This window comes from Microcaecilia unicolor, chromosome 1 (genome assembly GCF_901765095.1).
Source record: "Microcaecilia unicolor chromosome 1, aMicUni1.1, whole genome shotgun sequence".
Classification (NCBI taxonomy): Eukaryota; Metazoa; Chordata; class Amphibia; order Gymnophiona; family Siphonopidae; genus Microcaecilia; species Microcaecilia unicolor.
The window spans coordinates 626710220-626727184 of NC_044031.1; the positions used below are offsets into that span (position 1 = coordinate 626710220).

The 16965-nt window shown below is 45.2% G+C and overlaps 1 protein-coding gene across 2 annotated transcripts in view; it reads left to right on the forward strand.

The window, feature by feature from the left end:
* The window catches only part of SLC39A4 (solute carrier family 39 member 4), a 93512-nt gene extending 77270 nt beyond the window's left edge, over positions 1-16242 (forward strand). For both annotated transcript variants that reach the window (XM_030220617.1, XM_030220627.1), the window contains 2 exons: positions 1919-2106; positions 15670-16242. In XM_030220617.1, coding sequence (XP_030076477.1) covers positions 1919-2106; positions 15670-15798 — 317 coding nt within the window. In that variant the 3' untranslated portion in view covers positions 15799-16242. The remainder of the gene's footprint in view (positions 1-1918; positions 2107-15669) is intronic.
* The last annotated feature ends 723 nt before the right edge of the window (positions 16243-16965 follow it).

The following is a 16965-nucleotide window of genomic DNA, read 5'->3' on the forward strand; positions in this document are numbered from 1 at the left end:
CCTGAATTGAGTGGAACGGGTAAATGTGAATCAATTGTTTAGTCTTTCAATGAGTACAAAGATGAGGCAGGCACACACCATGAAAGATACGTGGAGGGGCATAATCGAAAGGGACGCCCAAGTTTTGCTGAGGACATCCTCGCAAAACATCCTGGTGGAGGAGCAGGTTAACCCGTACTATCGAAACAAGATGGACGTCCATCTTTTGTTTCGATAATACGGTTGGGGACGCCCAAATCTTGAAATTTAGGTCGTCCTTAGAGGTGGTCGTCCCTAGACTTGGTCGTTTCTGATTTTCGGCAATAATGGAAACTAAGGACGCCTATCTCAGAAACGACTAAATGCAAGCCCTTTGGTTGTGGGAGGAGCCAGCATTTGTACTGCACTGGTCCCCCTGACATGCCAGGACACCAACTGAGCACCCTAGGGGGCACTGCAGTGGACTTAGAAATTGCTCCCAGGAACAAAGCTCCCTTACCTTGTGTGCTGAGCCCCCCCAAAACCCACTACCCACCACTGTACACCACTACCTTACGGGTGAAGGGGGCACCTAGATGTGGGTACAGTGGGTTTCTGGTGGGTTTTGGAGAGTTCACATTTACCACCACAAGTGTAACAGGTAGGGGGGGGATGGGCCTGGGTCCGCCTGCTTGAAGTGCACTGCACCCACTAAAATTGTTCCAGGGACCTGCATACTGCTGTGATGGACCTGAGTATGACATTTGAGGCTCACATAGAGGCTGGCACAAAAGATTTTTAAAGATGTTTTTTTTTGAGAGTGGGAGGGGGTTAGTGACCACTGGGGGAATAAGGGGATGTCATCCCCGATTCTCTCCGGTGGTCATCTGGTCAGTTCGGGCACCTTTTTGTGGCTTGGTCATAAGAAAAACAGGACCAGGTAAAGTCATCCAAGTGCTCGTCAGGGACGCCCTTTTTTTTCCCATTATGGGTCGAGGACGTCTATGTGTTAGGACACCCGCCTTCGCTACGCCTCCAACACGCCCCCGTGAACTTTGGTCGTCCCTGCGACGGAAAGCAGTTGGGGACGCCCAAAATCGGCTTTTGATTATGCCGATTTGGGCAACCCTGTGAGAAGGACGCCCATCTTCCGATTTGTGTCGAAAGATGGGCGTCCTTCTCTTTCAAAAATTAGCCTGATAGTAGCACATTTAAAACAAATAGGAGAAAATATTTTTTCACTCAACACATAATTAAAGTCTGGAACTTGTAGCCAGATCTGGTTAAAACAATTAATATAGCTATGTTTAAAAAAAAGGTTTGAACAAGTTCTTGTTGGAAAAGTCCATAATGTGCTATTAATGTAGACTTGGGTAAAGCCACTACTTATCCCTGAGATCAGTGGCATGGAATCTTGCTACTCTTTGGGACTGGCCACTGTTGGAAGCAGGATACTGAGCTAAATAAACCTTTGGTCTGACCATTCCAAAGTTTCCAAGTTTTATTAATATTTGATATACTGTCCATCAAATAGTTCTTCTGGATGATTTACAATTTCAGTCAAGGCGGAGAGAGGGGAAGTTATATACAGTTTCCAATATAAAGAGAGAACAGAAGGATAATGGGTAATACATTGACATGGCAGGTAGGAGTGAAGGCACAGGAAAGTGTGGCTACCAGAAATGGACTGTCCACTGCCAAGTGCATAAGCAAGAAGGTCAAGTGCCATAGGCATCTTTAAATAAAGTGAGTTTTCTGACTAGTCTTGAATCTTGCTAGGCTTGGTCCTAGCCGGAGATCGATTGGAAGAGCATTCCTCAATGTGGGACCCACCATGCTGACGATACAAGTGCAGATGAAAACAGGGCGGATAGCATGAAGCGAAGGAATGACCCATGACCCATAGGGTAGTTGTGCTTTCTCAGAGCTGGTGTCACCAAACATGTCTGTTTCTTTCCAGGGGACTTTGCTGCATACCTCCACGCAGGGGTCACTGTGAAGATGGCGCTTCTGCTTAACTTTGGCAGTGCACTAACTGCATTCATTGGTCTCTATATCGCCCTCTCCATATCTGCAAATGAGGAAGTGGAACAATGGATCTTCACTGTGGCTACAGGACTTTTCCTTTATGTGGCTTTAGCTGACATGGTGAGTCTTGTTCAACTGCTGTTCCATGCACAGAGAGGAGGAGCAAGCACTAACCCCTTGCTTTTTCTCACTGTCCTATCTGTGTGCTATACCCTGTTGCACTGACCCCCACCCCAGCACAATCTCAGTGTCTGATCTTCTGCTATGACCCTTCCCAGTCCAACCTCAGTCGCTGCTCCTCTACCTGCCTCTGCCCCCACTCCCACCCCTATCACTCCAGCCTCCACAGACTCAGTCCCTGATCCTCTGGCCCCCATCCAGTACAGTTTCAGTCCCTCTTCCTGTGCCTTCCCACCTCATAGCTTCAACTCCAAACAAGACCTGCCTAATCTTCTTCAGTGGATATTGAACAGAAGTATTTATTAACCATTTTTCCTTTTTCCCCTCATTTTTTTCTACACATTTCTCCTCATCATGTTTCTATCTTTCAATTCCACCACTGGCTTTTCTTCTTTCCTTGGCATATCTGAAAATTGTCATCACCTCCTGCTACCTCTTCAGCTCTCCTTTCTCCCCCTGTCCCGGTCTACCTTAAACTGCATCTTCCAAGGAGGTTCTCTGGCAGCGGCAGTAATTCACATCTGCTGTTTGTAGCCTGATCAAAGCCTCTTTTCTGCCCCAACCTGCCCCCTGCTGAAGCAACTTACTGTTTAAGCAGGGGCAGACTGTGACCTAAGAAAGGCTCTGAGTGAACTGAAAACAGCAGCTGTGAATTGCTGCCACTGCTGGGAAACTTCCTTGAAGACCCGGGTCAAGGTAGATGGGGAGTTGGAGAGAAAGAGAAAGGTTGCACCTGGGGGTGGAGGGGGAAAAGAAGAAAGAGAAAAATGCCGGAACAATGAAAAGGGAAGGAAAGGGAGGGAATGTAAAAAAAAAAGAAAAAATGCTGGACCCATGGGAGAGGGAAGGAAGAAAGAGAAAAATACTGGATCTGGAGAGTGGAGGCAATTTAGGAAAGAAAGAGAGAAAAGCCATGAACTGGAAGGGGGTGGAGAAGTGATGGATCCAAGAAAAGGAGGGGAGAAGTAATAGAACTGAGGAGAAGGAGGGAAGAAAGGGGAAAGGGAAATGGGACTTGATATACTGCCTTTCTGAGGGTTTTTTTTTTTTTTTTTGCAACTACATTCAAAGCGGTTTATATATATTCAGGTACTTATTTTGTACCAGGGGCAATGGAGGGTTAAGTGACTTACCCAGAGTCACAAGGAGCTGCAGTGGGAATCGAACTCAGTTCCCCAAGATCAAAGTCCACTGCACTAACCACTGGGCTACTCCTCCACTCCACAGAAAGAGATGGACTCAAGGGGGTGGAAAGAAATGATGGATCCAAGGGGTGGAGGGGAAGAAAAAGAGAAATTATGGACCTGAAAGTGGAGGGAAGAGAGACAAAGAAATGTTGGACCACAGGGGCAGGGAGGGAATGGAGAGAAATGATACAGGGAGATGTTGGGGGGTGGAGAGAAGAAACATGCAGATATCAGGCTACAATGGAGGAAGGACGGTCAGGTGGGGGGGCCAACAAATGGGGTACAGAGGGAGAAAGAGGCAGGGCCGTGCCAAGGGTCTGTGGCGCCCCCCCTGCAGAAGATCAGTTGACGCCCCCAGTGCCCCCCCCCCGCAGATGAACAGTTGGCGCGCGCGCCCCCTCCTCCCCCCCGTGAAAATGATCACTGCCCTCCCATCCACGCTCCTCTCTCCCCTGCCCTCCCGCTCCCATGTCCCAACTGCCCGCCCTCTTCTCCCCCCCAAGATCCCTTTTAAATTTACCTCTCTCCGGCAGCGAAGGCGCAGCGTCAGTGAAGGAGGCGGCGCTCCCGACGACTCTACTAGTCTTCCCTTCGCTCAATGTCCCGCCTTCTTCTGACGTCATTTCCTTGACGTCAGAAGAAGGCGGAACACTGAGCGAAGGGAAGACTAGTAGAGACATCGGGAGCGCTGCCTCCTCCACTGACGCTGCGCCTTTGCTGCTGGACGGAGGTAAATTTGAAAGGGATCTTGTTGGGGGGGGAGAAGAGGGCGGGCAGTTGGGACATGGGAGTGGGAGGGCGAGGTAAGCATGGTGCGGGGCGGCACCACCAAGAGGACGGCGCCCTCCTGCCGTGCTTTCCTCGCTTACCGTGTTGGCACGGCCCTGGGAAGAGGGAGGGGGGTTCTCTAGGAGATGAGTGAGAAGAGGATAATATGTTCAGAGGGTAAAAAGCGATAATGGGGAGTAAAGAAAAGATAGAAGGAATTAGGAGACAGGGGAAGGAATAAGACAGAAAGGTAGGCGTGAGAGGAGATGGAAAGTTGATTGGTAGTTGAAACATAAAAAGAAGTAGATGGAGGACTGTGGGTTGAGAAAGTGGTTGAAATCAGAGTTGACAGAGAGGCAGAAAAAGAAAGGGCAGAGAGAGCAAAAACAAAAAGATCAATATGTCAGAGACAAATGTAATAAGGGAATGGAACAAGACAGGAGGAGAGAAGAAAAATGAGAAATGGACAGCAGCCCCTGGAAAGAGCAGAAGACAGACAGGAAAGCAGAAAAGAAAAATTAGGATCAACGTGATGGGAAAATGTACAGACAAAAAAAAAAGAAGAAAAAAAGTGTTTTACTTTGAATGGATTAACTGTGTTAGTTTAGGAAATATACATTGTGGATGTCTTTGTATTATATTCAGTATAAGAGGAAATGCATTTCTGTTTTTATTTCTCCCATGTTGTGGTACATGCTTAGTTTGACTTTTTGGAGTTCCCAGTTCAATTTTTGCCTTTATTTCTAATTTGTGATCCTGTTCTATATTTGGTGAAGGTCTGTCTGTATGTTGCGTGTGACTAAAGTACGGTATTCTATGGGCATGTAGCTTCTGTGTAGAGATCTGTAGCTTTCCCACTTGTTCTGTTTTACCAGTAGGAGGAGGTGTGTTGGTGTTTTTGGGCCCAGTGTAATATTTGTAGTGCTGCCTATTCATATGTAGGGTCCTTGCTATTTGAATCATAGGAATTAGTGTTACTGTTCTATGACATATTTGTACATGAATGTTTGGATTTTTTTTCAGGTTTTGTATTCCACAGTGTGCTTAGTATTAGAGAGTTTTATTTTGCTATAACTCAGGTGACATGAGAATCAGAATATTTTGAATGAATGGTGCCTTCCATGTTTTAATATTGAACTATAAAGATAGTACAATGATTAATAATGTAATTATTGAACTTTACAAATTTCAAAAAAACGCTCCACTGTAAACAACAAATGAGACCACATCTCAAAACAGTCAAATCAGCTGTTAAAGATCCAAAAAAAAAAAAAAACAGAACGAAAAGCCTCAAAGAGCTCTAAGTCTAAATGACTTAGAGAGCTATATCGATCCAAAAGATCTGCTCTTCATCATTGGCAAAAACCTTCCATTTCATATAAAGTCCAAACAAAAACACCCAAAATATGTCCAAATTAAATAATCCAAGTTCAACTTGAATCATGCTACAGTTTTGTCAGATATTTATATTGTGCAACAGTTTTATCAAATATTTATATCAAGCACACTTATCTTAGAAGATTTTGTTATAAGCCAGCTTCTCAACTCCCTCAGGACCAATGATGGCCAGCGTTTTGCATTGCTGCGTCAGGTTCCATAAAACTGGGGTTCTCTAGACGGCGCTAAAATATCTAGCTGCACTTGCACATTTTGGTGCTATTATTTGGACATTATATCAAATGGAAGGTTTTTGCCAATAATGAAGAGCAGATCTTTTGGATCGATATAGCTTTAAAAGTCATTTAGACTTGGAGCTCATTGAGGCTTTTCCTTCCTTTTTTTTTAATCTTTAAGAGCTGATTTGACTGTTTTGAGATATATTCTCGTTTGTTGTTTATAGCAGGGGCGTAGCCAGACCTCGCAGTGGGAGGAGGGCAGAGCCCAAGGTGGGGGGGGGGCACATTTTAGTCTGCCACTCCGCTGCCTTAACCCCCCGCCACCTCCCACCCCCTCGCCACTCCCCCCGTCCTTCCACACCCCACAGCAGCAAATGGACAAATCCAAAAAGTACAATAGTAGAAACATTGCATCCAAATAACTTAATTTTAGTAAAACTGCACCGCCTTGCCACTCCCCCTGCGGCCTTTCTGCACCCCACAGCAGCAAATACCTTTGCTGGCGGGGGTCCCTCGCCAGCTGAAGCCTTCTTCAGCACCGGTCTCCAGCGCTGCTGCGTTCCCTGCTTTGCTCTTTCTTCCTCTTCACGTCCTGCATGCTCCTTTAAGTGAAACTGAGCAGTAAAACCAGGGGCCTGGATGAAATTTGGGGGGCCCAGGCCCCTTGGCCCCACCTAGCTACGCCACTGGTTTATAGTGGAGCATTTTAAAAAAAACTTTGTGTTTCCACACTGTTCTGGATTTTTATTATTGAACTTTAAACACAATCATAATACTTTATTATTAAATGATAAAATATGTATCTTTAAAAAACTGAAAATGTTTGTACCTGTAGACCCCGGGCGAGTGATATGGAGTGGCCCTGGAAATAATTCAGCCAGACAAGGTATATAAAGGTGAAAGTAAAATTTTATTCACCTGAGACCTGGAACCTACCTCACAGGCCAGGAACCTCAGATGTAACAGCTTCTCTGGTTTAGTAACAATCTTGAGAAGGCTTCTGGCTAGCAGGCCAAGCAGTCTGTGGCTGCCCCGCCCCAAACACAGCCTGTAAGTTCTCAGGTCTTCTGAGACTCAGGTCTGGCCCCAGCCACTCCTCAGCAAGACTTGCAAGTCTTATCAAGAAACAAAGTTGGCTTACCTCAGCCAGGTCACAGCAGCTAAACACATTCAGTAAAGACATAAACTTGGGCTTCAGTTCTTCCTTCATTTTTTCAATATATGGAGAGAAGTTTTGAAGTTGCTGCAAGTGATAGGAGCAGTTTTTAAGATTGTTTGAATTTGTGGAATCAAAGTAAGAAATTCCTGACCTGTGATTTTAGGGGGAGTTCATACTTCCCAAATGGTATTTTGAAGTCATGTATTTGTCCTCTTTGTTAGGAACCCACAGAATCTCTGTTGTGCTTGGGTTCAGACAGAAGTTGTTGTTGTTGGGGGTTTTTTTTGTTTTGTTTTGTATTTTGCATATTCCTGAGCTGGTATTAGATAGGTAGTCAATTTACTCAGAGCTGTAAGTAGATCTGGTTCAATGGGTATGAGTAGCATATCAGCATAGATTTGGAATTTTGTGTCAACTAAGTGAAGCAGCTCTGCTAGAAGTGGATATTAAATAATTAGGGGACAGTATGGATCTCTGCAGTTCAATGCCCAAGGAGCTAAGGAGCTGATGTGCTGTTGTTGAATAGAAACTGCTTGTTGTCTGACAAACAGGATTTGAACCATGCAGATACTATTCTACTGATATCTGTTTCTGTTAGCTGTGTAAATATGATATTTATTTATTTATGACATTTATATCCCACAGTATTCCCGCCCATGGGCAAGGCTCAATGTGGCGTACAATAGTTAATAAGCAAACAATAGTACAAATACAGTATACAGGGTCAAAAGAGGGAGAAAGAAATAACTGAGGAGGAAAAGGAAAAGAGGGAAGGTGATAAATTATCACAGAGAGAGCCGTGGGTTAAAATGGTGTAGCACCAGAAGGGCTCGTAGCGTATGCTCTGCCAAAAAGGAAGGTCTTGAGTAGCTTCTTGAAGGTCGGGTGATCTGGAGTGAATTTGACCTCTCGAGGCAGCCCATTCCATAATTGAGTGCTGAGATAAGGGAAGGAGGAACCATAGATGGTCTTATATTTGAGGCCACAAGGAGCTGGGTAGTGGAGATTGAGGTACGAGCGGGCCGACCTTCGGGAGTTCCTGGGCGGCAGGTTAATGAGAGTGTCCATATACGAAGGGGCTTCTCCATAGATGATTTTGTGCACCAATGCACAGATCTTGAATGTGATGCGGTCCTTCACAGGAAGCCAGTGCAGCCACTCACGTAGTGGTCCCGAACTTACAAATCTTGATTTGCCGAAGATGAGTCAAGCTGCTGTATTCTGAGCAGTTTGCAATTTTTTTAGGAGCATGTTTGTGCATCCCCCATAAATACTGTTGCAGTAATCAAGACAGCTAATTACCAGAGACTGGACTAGATTGCGGAATAAGTCTTGAGGGAAGTAAGGCTTGATACGCTTAAGCCTCCAAAGAGAGTAGAACATTTGCTTGACTGTAGAGTTCACATGCTGCTCCAATGTCAAAGATCTGTCAACCAGGACTCCCAAGATTTTTAGGGATACAGAGATAGGCAGGACGAGCTCAGGAGTAATTAATGTAGGAGGCCTGAGTTTGTTATAGGGAGAGGAGAGGATCAAGCAGTGCGTTTTCTCGGCATTGAGTTTGAATCGAAAAGAATTGGCCCAGTCGAGCATGGTGCTAAAGCCTTGCTGAATCCTACAGGTAATTTCATTTAGGTCTTTCTCAAAAGGGATGAAGATAGTGATGTCATCTGCATAGATAAACGGGTTTAGTCCCAGTTTGGAGAGAGCCGTTGCCAGAGGGATCAACATCACGTTGAAGAGGGTAGTTGATAATGGGGAGCCCTGTGGCACACCGCAATCTGCTTTCCAGTGAGATGATAGATGATCCTCAATATCAAAGGCTACTAAGAAATTCAGCAATACTGGAATCGAGGCGGATCCTCTTTTGTGGTTTCTGTGATCATCGTCAAACAGAGATACAAAAACTATCTCCATTACATATCCAGATCTAAAGCCAGAATGACATGGGTCTAGCCAGTCATGGGTCACTGAGTTAAATGCAAAGTGTCTATTCTATAAGTTTTCTTAGGAAAGGGATATTATTGGCCCTTATAAGCATTGTTGGCAGCTGCTCTTCCACATGAGAGGAGTTAACAATTGTAGTGGCCCCTTCAAGGAGGCCTCTGCTTGCTAGCTGTATTGTCTTTGACAGACAGGGGTCAAGAGGGCAGCATATTTGCTGTAGGCCTTTCAAGATTTTTCGAGAACCTCCTCTATTACCAGGTTAAATGAGTCCCAGATGACTATGCATGGTGGATAAGGGAAAGTTATTGTTAATTGGCGGAAGGCTTGATGGAACTGCCTGTAGGTCCTGATTAAATGGTTGCTTGAGTCCAAGCACAATGGGCTAGATTCTATATATCACACTGAAATAAATCGGCACCGAAAAAATATGCCTAGGCATATCCTATAAACTGCACCTAACTTTAGGAGTAGTTTACAGAATATGCCTAGGCGTAATTTTTTGGTGCAGTTTATAGAATACGCCTAGTAGCAACTAAATGTAGGTGCAGCCATTTATGCCAAGTAAAACTTGGTGTAAATTCCCACACCTAATTTAGGTGCAGAGCGGGCATATTCTATAACACTACATATAAATTTTAGACTACACCCACTTTTGAGATCTGTGTGGTAGAATTTACACACACGACTGTCACAACTGTCAGGAATAGTGAGCCCTTGGGCCGCTGTCAATAACCGGCAGCAGCAGGCGAACCACCCCCCAAGCAGGGAGCAAGACTGAACACCGACAGACTGGTATAAGCAGGACTGGAGTAGCCGGACTGGAACTGAAGTGGTAGGTGAACAAGCTGAAGTACACAGGACTGGAATGACCGGACTTCACCTGCGCTTGACCGCCGTTCCATAGGGGTTGAGCCCCTAGGTGCGGGCAGCCAGCAGGACTTATAGGATAGAGCAGGGACACAAGTAATCCTGGAAGAGACAGACTAGAACAACCGGATTCAGGATTCACACACACACAGGGAAAAGGGTTCTACACAAGCTTGACTGAGATAGGGTAGGACTGAGAATTTACACCCAGGATACAGGATTCTAAATAAGCTAGACTGTACAGACAAATAACAGAGCAAGATAGAAGGCTGCACACAAGGCAGTCACAAGCAGAGACACTGGAACAAGGAAAGGGGAAGCTAAGGATAGGCAGCCACAAACAAGGCAGAAGGCTGCACTCAAAGCAGCCACAAGCAGAGACACTGGAATAAGCAACAAACACACACAGACAAAAACTCATCTGAAGACCTCGTTGCAAAGGCAAAGCTGAAGGGCTTCCAGGTGCCTAATAAAGGTAATCACTCATGAAGTCACAGGTAAGGGTGCTGCTTAGTTACAAACCACCCAAGGAAGTCCGGCAGACTGGAAGATCAGGACCGGACTAGAATGACTTCTGGAACAGAAGGAAAGCAGTCCATAGCAGCCACCGGGGGGGCGAGGTGAGCACAGGCATGGACAGAGTCACAATCGTGACAACGACTTTATAGAATATGCTTAGCAAGTTCTGTGTATATATTCTAATTAAAGTCAATTAGTGTTAGTAATTGCTTGTTAAGCGGCAATTATCAGTGCTGATTGGTTTACTAATGGCGCAAATCCAGAATATGACCGGATTTGCGTATGCAACTCAAGTCATACTGTTTATACTCCTTACATACTGAATTTATATAACTGTTGGAATAGACATTTTATTAATTTTTTTTTTTACGTTTTACTTTTACAAGAAACATTTGCAACTAGTGACTTTTATAAGTCTAAGACAGTTTAGGCACTCTGTTATGTCATTACCCTTCTATATGGAAAAATTTATCCACATATGTGGACCACACAAATAGTATACCTAAGTTTCTACAGATAACTAATCAGCATAGTCAGCAGTCCAACGTCTATGAATAATATAGCTGAATATGCACATAAAGATCTGGATAACTTATTTGTATATCTTTATATAGCTACCAACTATCAACGACCCCACTATCAATGACAAGCACTATCAATGACTCCACCCTCCAGGGTCAAATATGCAGAATCCTATTTTATTGCCCCCCCCCCCCCCAGGTAACTGTCATAAAGCCCATGAAGATTTATTTGACTTCATATCTAACATCTGCACATCCTATTCAAACATGATCATATTGGGCGACATTAACATCCACATGGAATCTCAAGACAACCATATAAGGATGTGCTCAATTTTCTGGAATCTTGGGACCTCACCAGGTCAGTAGAAACACCAACCCATACCAAAGGTCATCTGCTAGACTTGTTTCAACAACGATTTATGAACCATAAGGAAGCCTATATCTCAAACAGCTGCTGGTCCCCAGTCCCATGGTCTGACCACAAAAAAATGTCCTTAATGCTAAACTGGAGAGAGACCAATCAAAGGAAAAGATCACAAGACACATCCCACACATTTTACATCAGGGGAAAGATAAAAGCAACTGACTTTTGGAAGCAAACCTCAATCACCGAAACAGATCTACAATCAGATTCCATTGACTTCCTAAGGCACTAGTGTCGCGTTCTCGAGGGCCTTGGCATGCTGTCAGGTCCTCAAGGCAGCACTGGGAATTGTGAGCCCTTGGGCGCCTGAGGCAGGCAAGACCGTCTTGGAACTGGACGTCCGGAAGGACCGGACCAGAACTCTGGACTGGAAGTAGGCAACTGAACCGGCAGAACAGGAACCGCTTCACCTGTACTTAGCCACCTTTCTGCTAGAGTTGAGCTCTAGCGTGCGGACGGCCAACAGGACTTGTAGGGCAAGGCCAGAACTGAAGATCCAGAGGACCCACCTCGGGTCTAGGAAACACGAGGGAACAATACTAGACTGCACTAAGCGCTGCACGCAGCCGCTAAGCCAGACACACCAGACAGACTAGACAGACAGAAGCTTATCAGGAGCAGGAACTAGGGCAGACATGCAAGCAAGGAAGAAGGGGAGACAGGGAATACCCACAGGGCAAACCCACTAGCTAGGTCGAGGCAGGTAACAGGATAAATCCCCCAGAAGATACACGCTAGCTAGACAGATACAGGAATCAGGATACATAAGCAGGGATCCGGATAAGCACATAGGATATACAAGCAAGGTACAAGGTAGACACATGGGACAGAAGGTAGCTAGGCAGAGCGGGAAACCGGATAACACTAGCTAACCAAAACCAGGACTCAGGACGAACAAGCAGGGACCAGGATGTGCACACAGGATATACAAGGTTCAGGATGTGCACATAGAATATACAAGCAGGGAGTAGGGCAGGCTGCAAACACAGATGGGGAAACCCGGACTGAACTGCAGAGGCTACCTCCACAGCAAAGGCAGCAGGACTAGCAGCCAGGATGTGCACACAGGATATACAAGGTTCAGGATGTGCACACAGAATATACAAGCAGGGAGTAGGGCAGGCTGCAAACACGGACGGGGAAACCAGGGCTGAACAGCAGGCTCTAAACACAGACTAAAGGCAGAAGGCTAGCAGCCAGGATGTGCACACAGAATATACAAGCAGGGAGTAGGGCAGGCTGCAAACACAGACGGGAAACCAGGGCTGAACAGCAGGCTCTAAACACAGACTAAAGGCAGAAGGCTAGCAGCCCACGCAGAAGGGCAAGCAGCCCACAGGTATTGGGAACCGAAGGGCACTAGCCCACACAGAAGGGCAAGCAGCCCACAGGTACTAGGCAGAAGGGCAAGCCCACACAGAAGGGCAAGCAGCCCACAGGTACTAAGCAGAAAAGCAAGCCCACACAGAAGGGCAAAAGCCCACACAGAAGACAGGCTTAGAAGCAGCGCAGCAACACACTAACTAACCTGTCGGCCACTGGGCATGACACCAGACAATGACACCATGCGAAGGCCCTGACTGCAAGCACAGGCCTTCCTTATAAAGGAACTCACTGATGAGTCACCACCAGCAGGACAGAAGCAGGAAGTTCCTTGCCTCCAAACAGAGGCTTGACACACAGAGGAAGTGAGCTCACAGGAAGGACAAGCAGGAGCCATCTTGGATACTGGCATAGAGGAGGCGGCAGTCATCTTGGAAGAGGCATAGCCCACACAGGTGAGGTTCAGTAAGGCAATCAGCACACAGAGACAGACACAGAGACAAACAGAAGCCAGCACAGCCACTGACTCCCAGAAACAGGGTAAGTATGAGGGTGGTCACGGCCACAGACGTGACAACTGGGGACCAGGATACACACAGCAAAGCTACCCTTGATGCAATAGCACCCAAGGGACCTAGAAGGAAACACAATAGAATACCATCTCCATGGTTTGATCAAAAATTACTATCTACCAAATAGCAATGCAGAAGACTAGAAAGAAAGTGGAACAAAGATATGAGCCTTACCAATTGGAGAACCACAATATGGGTATATAAGAATATGAAAAAACAAGCAAAAATGGCATTCTATACAACATATATAGGCTCAAGTCAATCTAACATTAAAAAAATTTACAGCTTACTGAATAAAATATTAGTTGTCCAGAAAGTGACTTCCACAAATGAGATACCACCATCAACGCAGGAGCTGGCCATGTACTTCGAACAAAAAATCGCCAAAATTAGGGCAGAATTACTTCAACCAAAGAGTTCCATTGAAAACTACCTAGACCACAATGAGCTCATAGAACCAGACAAAAACTGGGTATCATTCAATAAGCCATCCACAATAGAAATCCAAACCTTACTGAATAAATATGATAAATCACACTGCATACTTGATGCATGCCCAAACAACATCATGTGGGAAGCCCAACTTGGTTCTTGGACCTACTAGTAGAACATATATCCACACTACTGCACAAAGGAACCTCCCCAGCAAAACGGGGCAGTATAATACTAACCCCAATTCCCAAGAACAAGACAGCCAAGATCAGTGACAACATAAACTACAGACCAGTTGCCTCCATCCCACTGGTCAAGACAATGGAAGGGCTGGTATCCCAACATCTGATGAAGTGTCTTGCCACCCCATCCAACATCGCTCTCAATCAAGATTCAGACACCACCCCAGCACAGAATCCACACTAATATCATTCCTGGGCAAAGTCAGAAAGGAGCTCAGTATGAGGAGGAAGGTCCTCATGCTCCAATTTGACATTGGCAGCGCCTTTGATGCGGTGGATCATGACAGTCTACTCTACTTACTAGACAACTTAGGAATAGGTGAAGCTGTACTGAGATGGATCAAAGGCTTCCTCAGCACAAGATAATATCAGGCCAAGATGGCAAACACCCTGTCACCTCCCTGGTCACCAAAATGCAGAGTACCTCAAGGCTCTCCACTCTTGCCGATACAATTTAACATCCTAATGGTGCCTTTGGGCAGTGCGTTAGAAAAAGGTGGCTTCAACCCTCACATTTATGCGGATGATGTCATGATCTACATTTCCTTCAAAGGGGACATCAGTAATATCTAAAACAAGGTTCAACAAGGACTGGACTCTATAAACACTTGTGCCTCCACATTCCAACTGAAACTAAACAAAGAGAAGACTAAACTGCTTGCGTTAAATAACGTTCATCTCCCAATTACAGAAAAATCTATTAAATTAGGGGACACCAGCTACCCTCTTAAAAACAACCTAAAGGTCCTAGGGGTAATCATACATCAACACCTAAGGCTTGGCACACAGATATCAGCAGTCACCACAAAGAAATTTAGGAATCTTTGGAAGCTGAGATGAATTAGAAGCTTCTTTTCCACAAACACATTCTGCATCCTATTCCAATCATTAATCTTATCACAGATTGATTACTGTAATGGGATCTATGCCGGGTGTAAGTAATCAAGCATAAAGAAACCACATACAGCTCAATACACCGCTGCATGTCTGATTTTTAAAATGTCCCAGTATCAAACAGCCACCCCTTTACTACTATCTCTATTCTGGCTCCCCGTGAAAGCAAGAGTCTACTTCAAAATTTCTGTAACAATTTTCCAAATACTATATGGAAGAGCCACAGACTACTTGAGCTCCTTTGTAAATCTTCTGTGGAAGAATGCTCTACAAGTCACTAGACAATTCCTATTACTATACCTCAAGGGCACCTGTTACAAATCCATCCACTCATAGGATAATCTACAGTTTAAATGTGTCACTAGTTAATGATAAGAAACTTCTAATTCTAATGCGTACCCCCTCTTGTACCTATCCCCTCTCAAGAGACTTTGATTTCTGTTAAAGAGTTGACTGCATCTGTTCTTGTTTCACAATTTTTTGTTAAAAGGATTGAATGTACTTGTTTTTGTTTCTCTGTAAGCCACATAGAACCAAAGCATGTTTGGATAATGTGGGATATAAGTATTAATAAATGAAAATGAAAAGAAAATGACTGGCGCTCTGCTGAATATCGGACCCACTGAGTCATCTTACTGCTTTCAATGTTTTTACCTATTACTATTTTGTATTTTTGTTATAGTTCTCTTATTGTAATTTGCTTTAAAGGTTTGAACACAAACTTGTTTGGAATAATGCAGGGTACAAATGCCATAAATAATACATAAACAGACATGTCCTAATTCTTCTCTGTATCTGTTACTGGGGGGGGGGGGGGGGGGGGCGGTTCTGTGGATGCACAGTATCTGTTTGCAGAACTGTAGGTGCAAGATTTCTGTTTAGGTTCTGTCCCATTCTGTATAGTTTAGGGTTAATGAAAGACCCCAGACCTCACTCACATATATGAGGATTGGTTGGATGGTATTATTGAATAATTTGAACAGTAGATTGGTCCTGGATTTCTCACTTTCTCCTTTGGTTTCTCCCTAGCTCCCAGCCATGATGAATGTGAAAGACAAACGTCCATGGTTGCTCTTCTTCCTGCACAATGTGGGAATTCTAGTGGGCTGGGGAATCCTGCTGCTACTGTCTATTTATGAAGAAAACATCATGCTGTGAAAGTGAGCAATGAACTGATATGCCACAACTATCACACTGAGCCTCGGTTCCTGAGCACTGGCTGCAGCACCATCACCAGGAATACTCCACGGAGAGAATCTAAAGAAGAGTTAATATCATTACACAGGACAAGTAACACATACTGTAAGGACCAATTGATTCTTCCAGGGGGTCCAGTTGCCTTCCTGTCTAGTGCTCTAGCACATGGGTAAACGTGCAATCCTTTTCCTACCCATTGCCCTCTACATCTATCCCAGACATATTCCAATTTAATCACAGTACTGGTTTCCACTTCCTCCACTAGTAGGTCATTCCAGGCATCCATCACCCTATGAGGAAAAAGCTCCTCCTCTTGTGTCCTCTGAACGGAACAAAGTAATGTGGAGAGGCATAATCGAACGTCGCCGGCGATCTATTTCGGCGGCGGCGCAACAGCTGGCTGGATCTGTACTTTCGAAAAAGATGGCCGGCCATCTTTTTTTCGATAATACAGTTTAGCCCGGCCAAATGCCAGAGTTTGCCGGGGTTGAGATCGCCGGTTTTGTTTTTCAGCGATAATGGAAAAAAAACTGCCAGTCATCTCAAACCCGGCGAAATGCAAGGCATTTGGTCATGGGAGGAGCCAGCATTCGTAGTGCACTGGCCCCCCTGACATGTCAGGACACCAACTGGGCACCCTAGGGGTCAGTGCAGTGGACTTCAGAAAAAGCTCCCACATGCATAGCTCCCTTACTTTGGGTGCCGAGCCCCCCAAACCCACTACCCACAAATGTATAACACTACCATAGCTCTTAGGGGTGAAGGGGGCAACTACATGTGGGTACAGTGGGTTTTGGAGGGCTCCCATTTACCAGCACAAGTGTTACGGGTAGGGGGGTGGGCCTGGGTCCGCCTGCCTTGTGCACTGCGGTACCCACTAAAAGTGCTCCAGGGACCTGCATACACGTAGGCCTCTAGGACTTGTTGCTGCTGTATAACCTTGGCACACCAGTTGACACCTGAAGACTAATCTCTTTGAAAAAGTCCTTTATTTGAATAAGCTAGTTTACTCACAGTTAACTGCAGATCAGAGGTTGTGCCCCACTGGCAAAGAGTCTCCCTGGTACTGAGATTAGCAGTAGGTCAGAGCTGGCAGAATGGTGTACAATGCCCTCTTTCAGCAACATT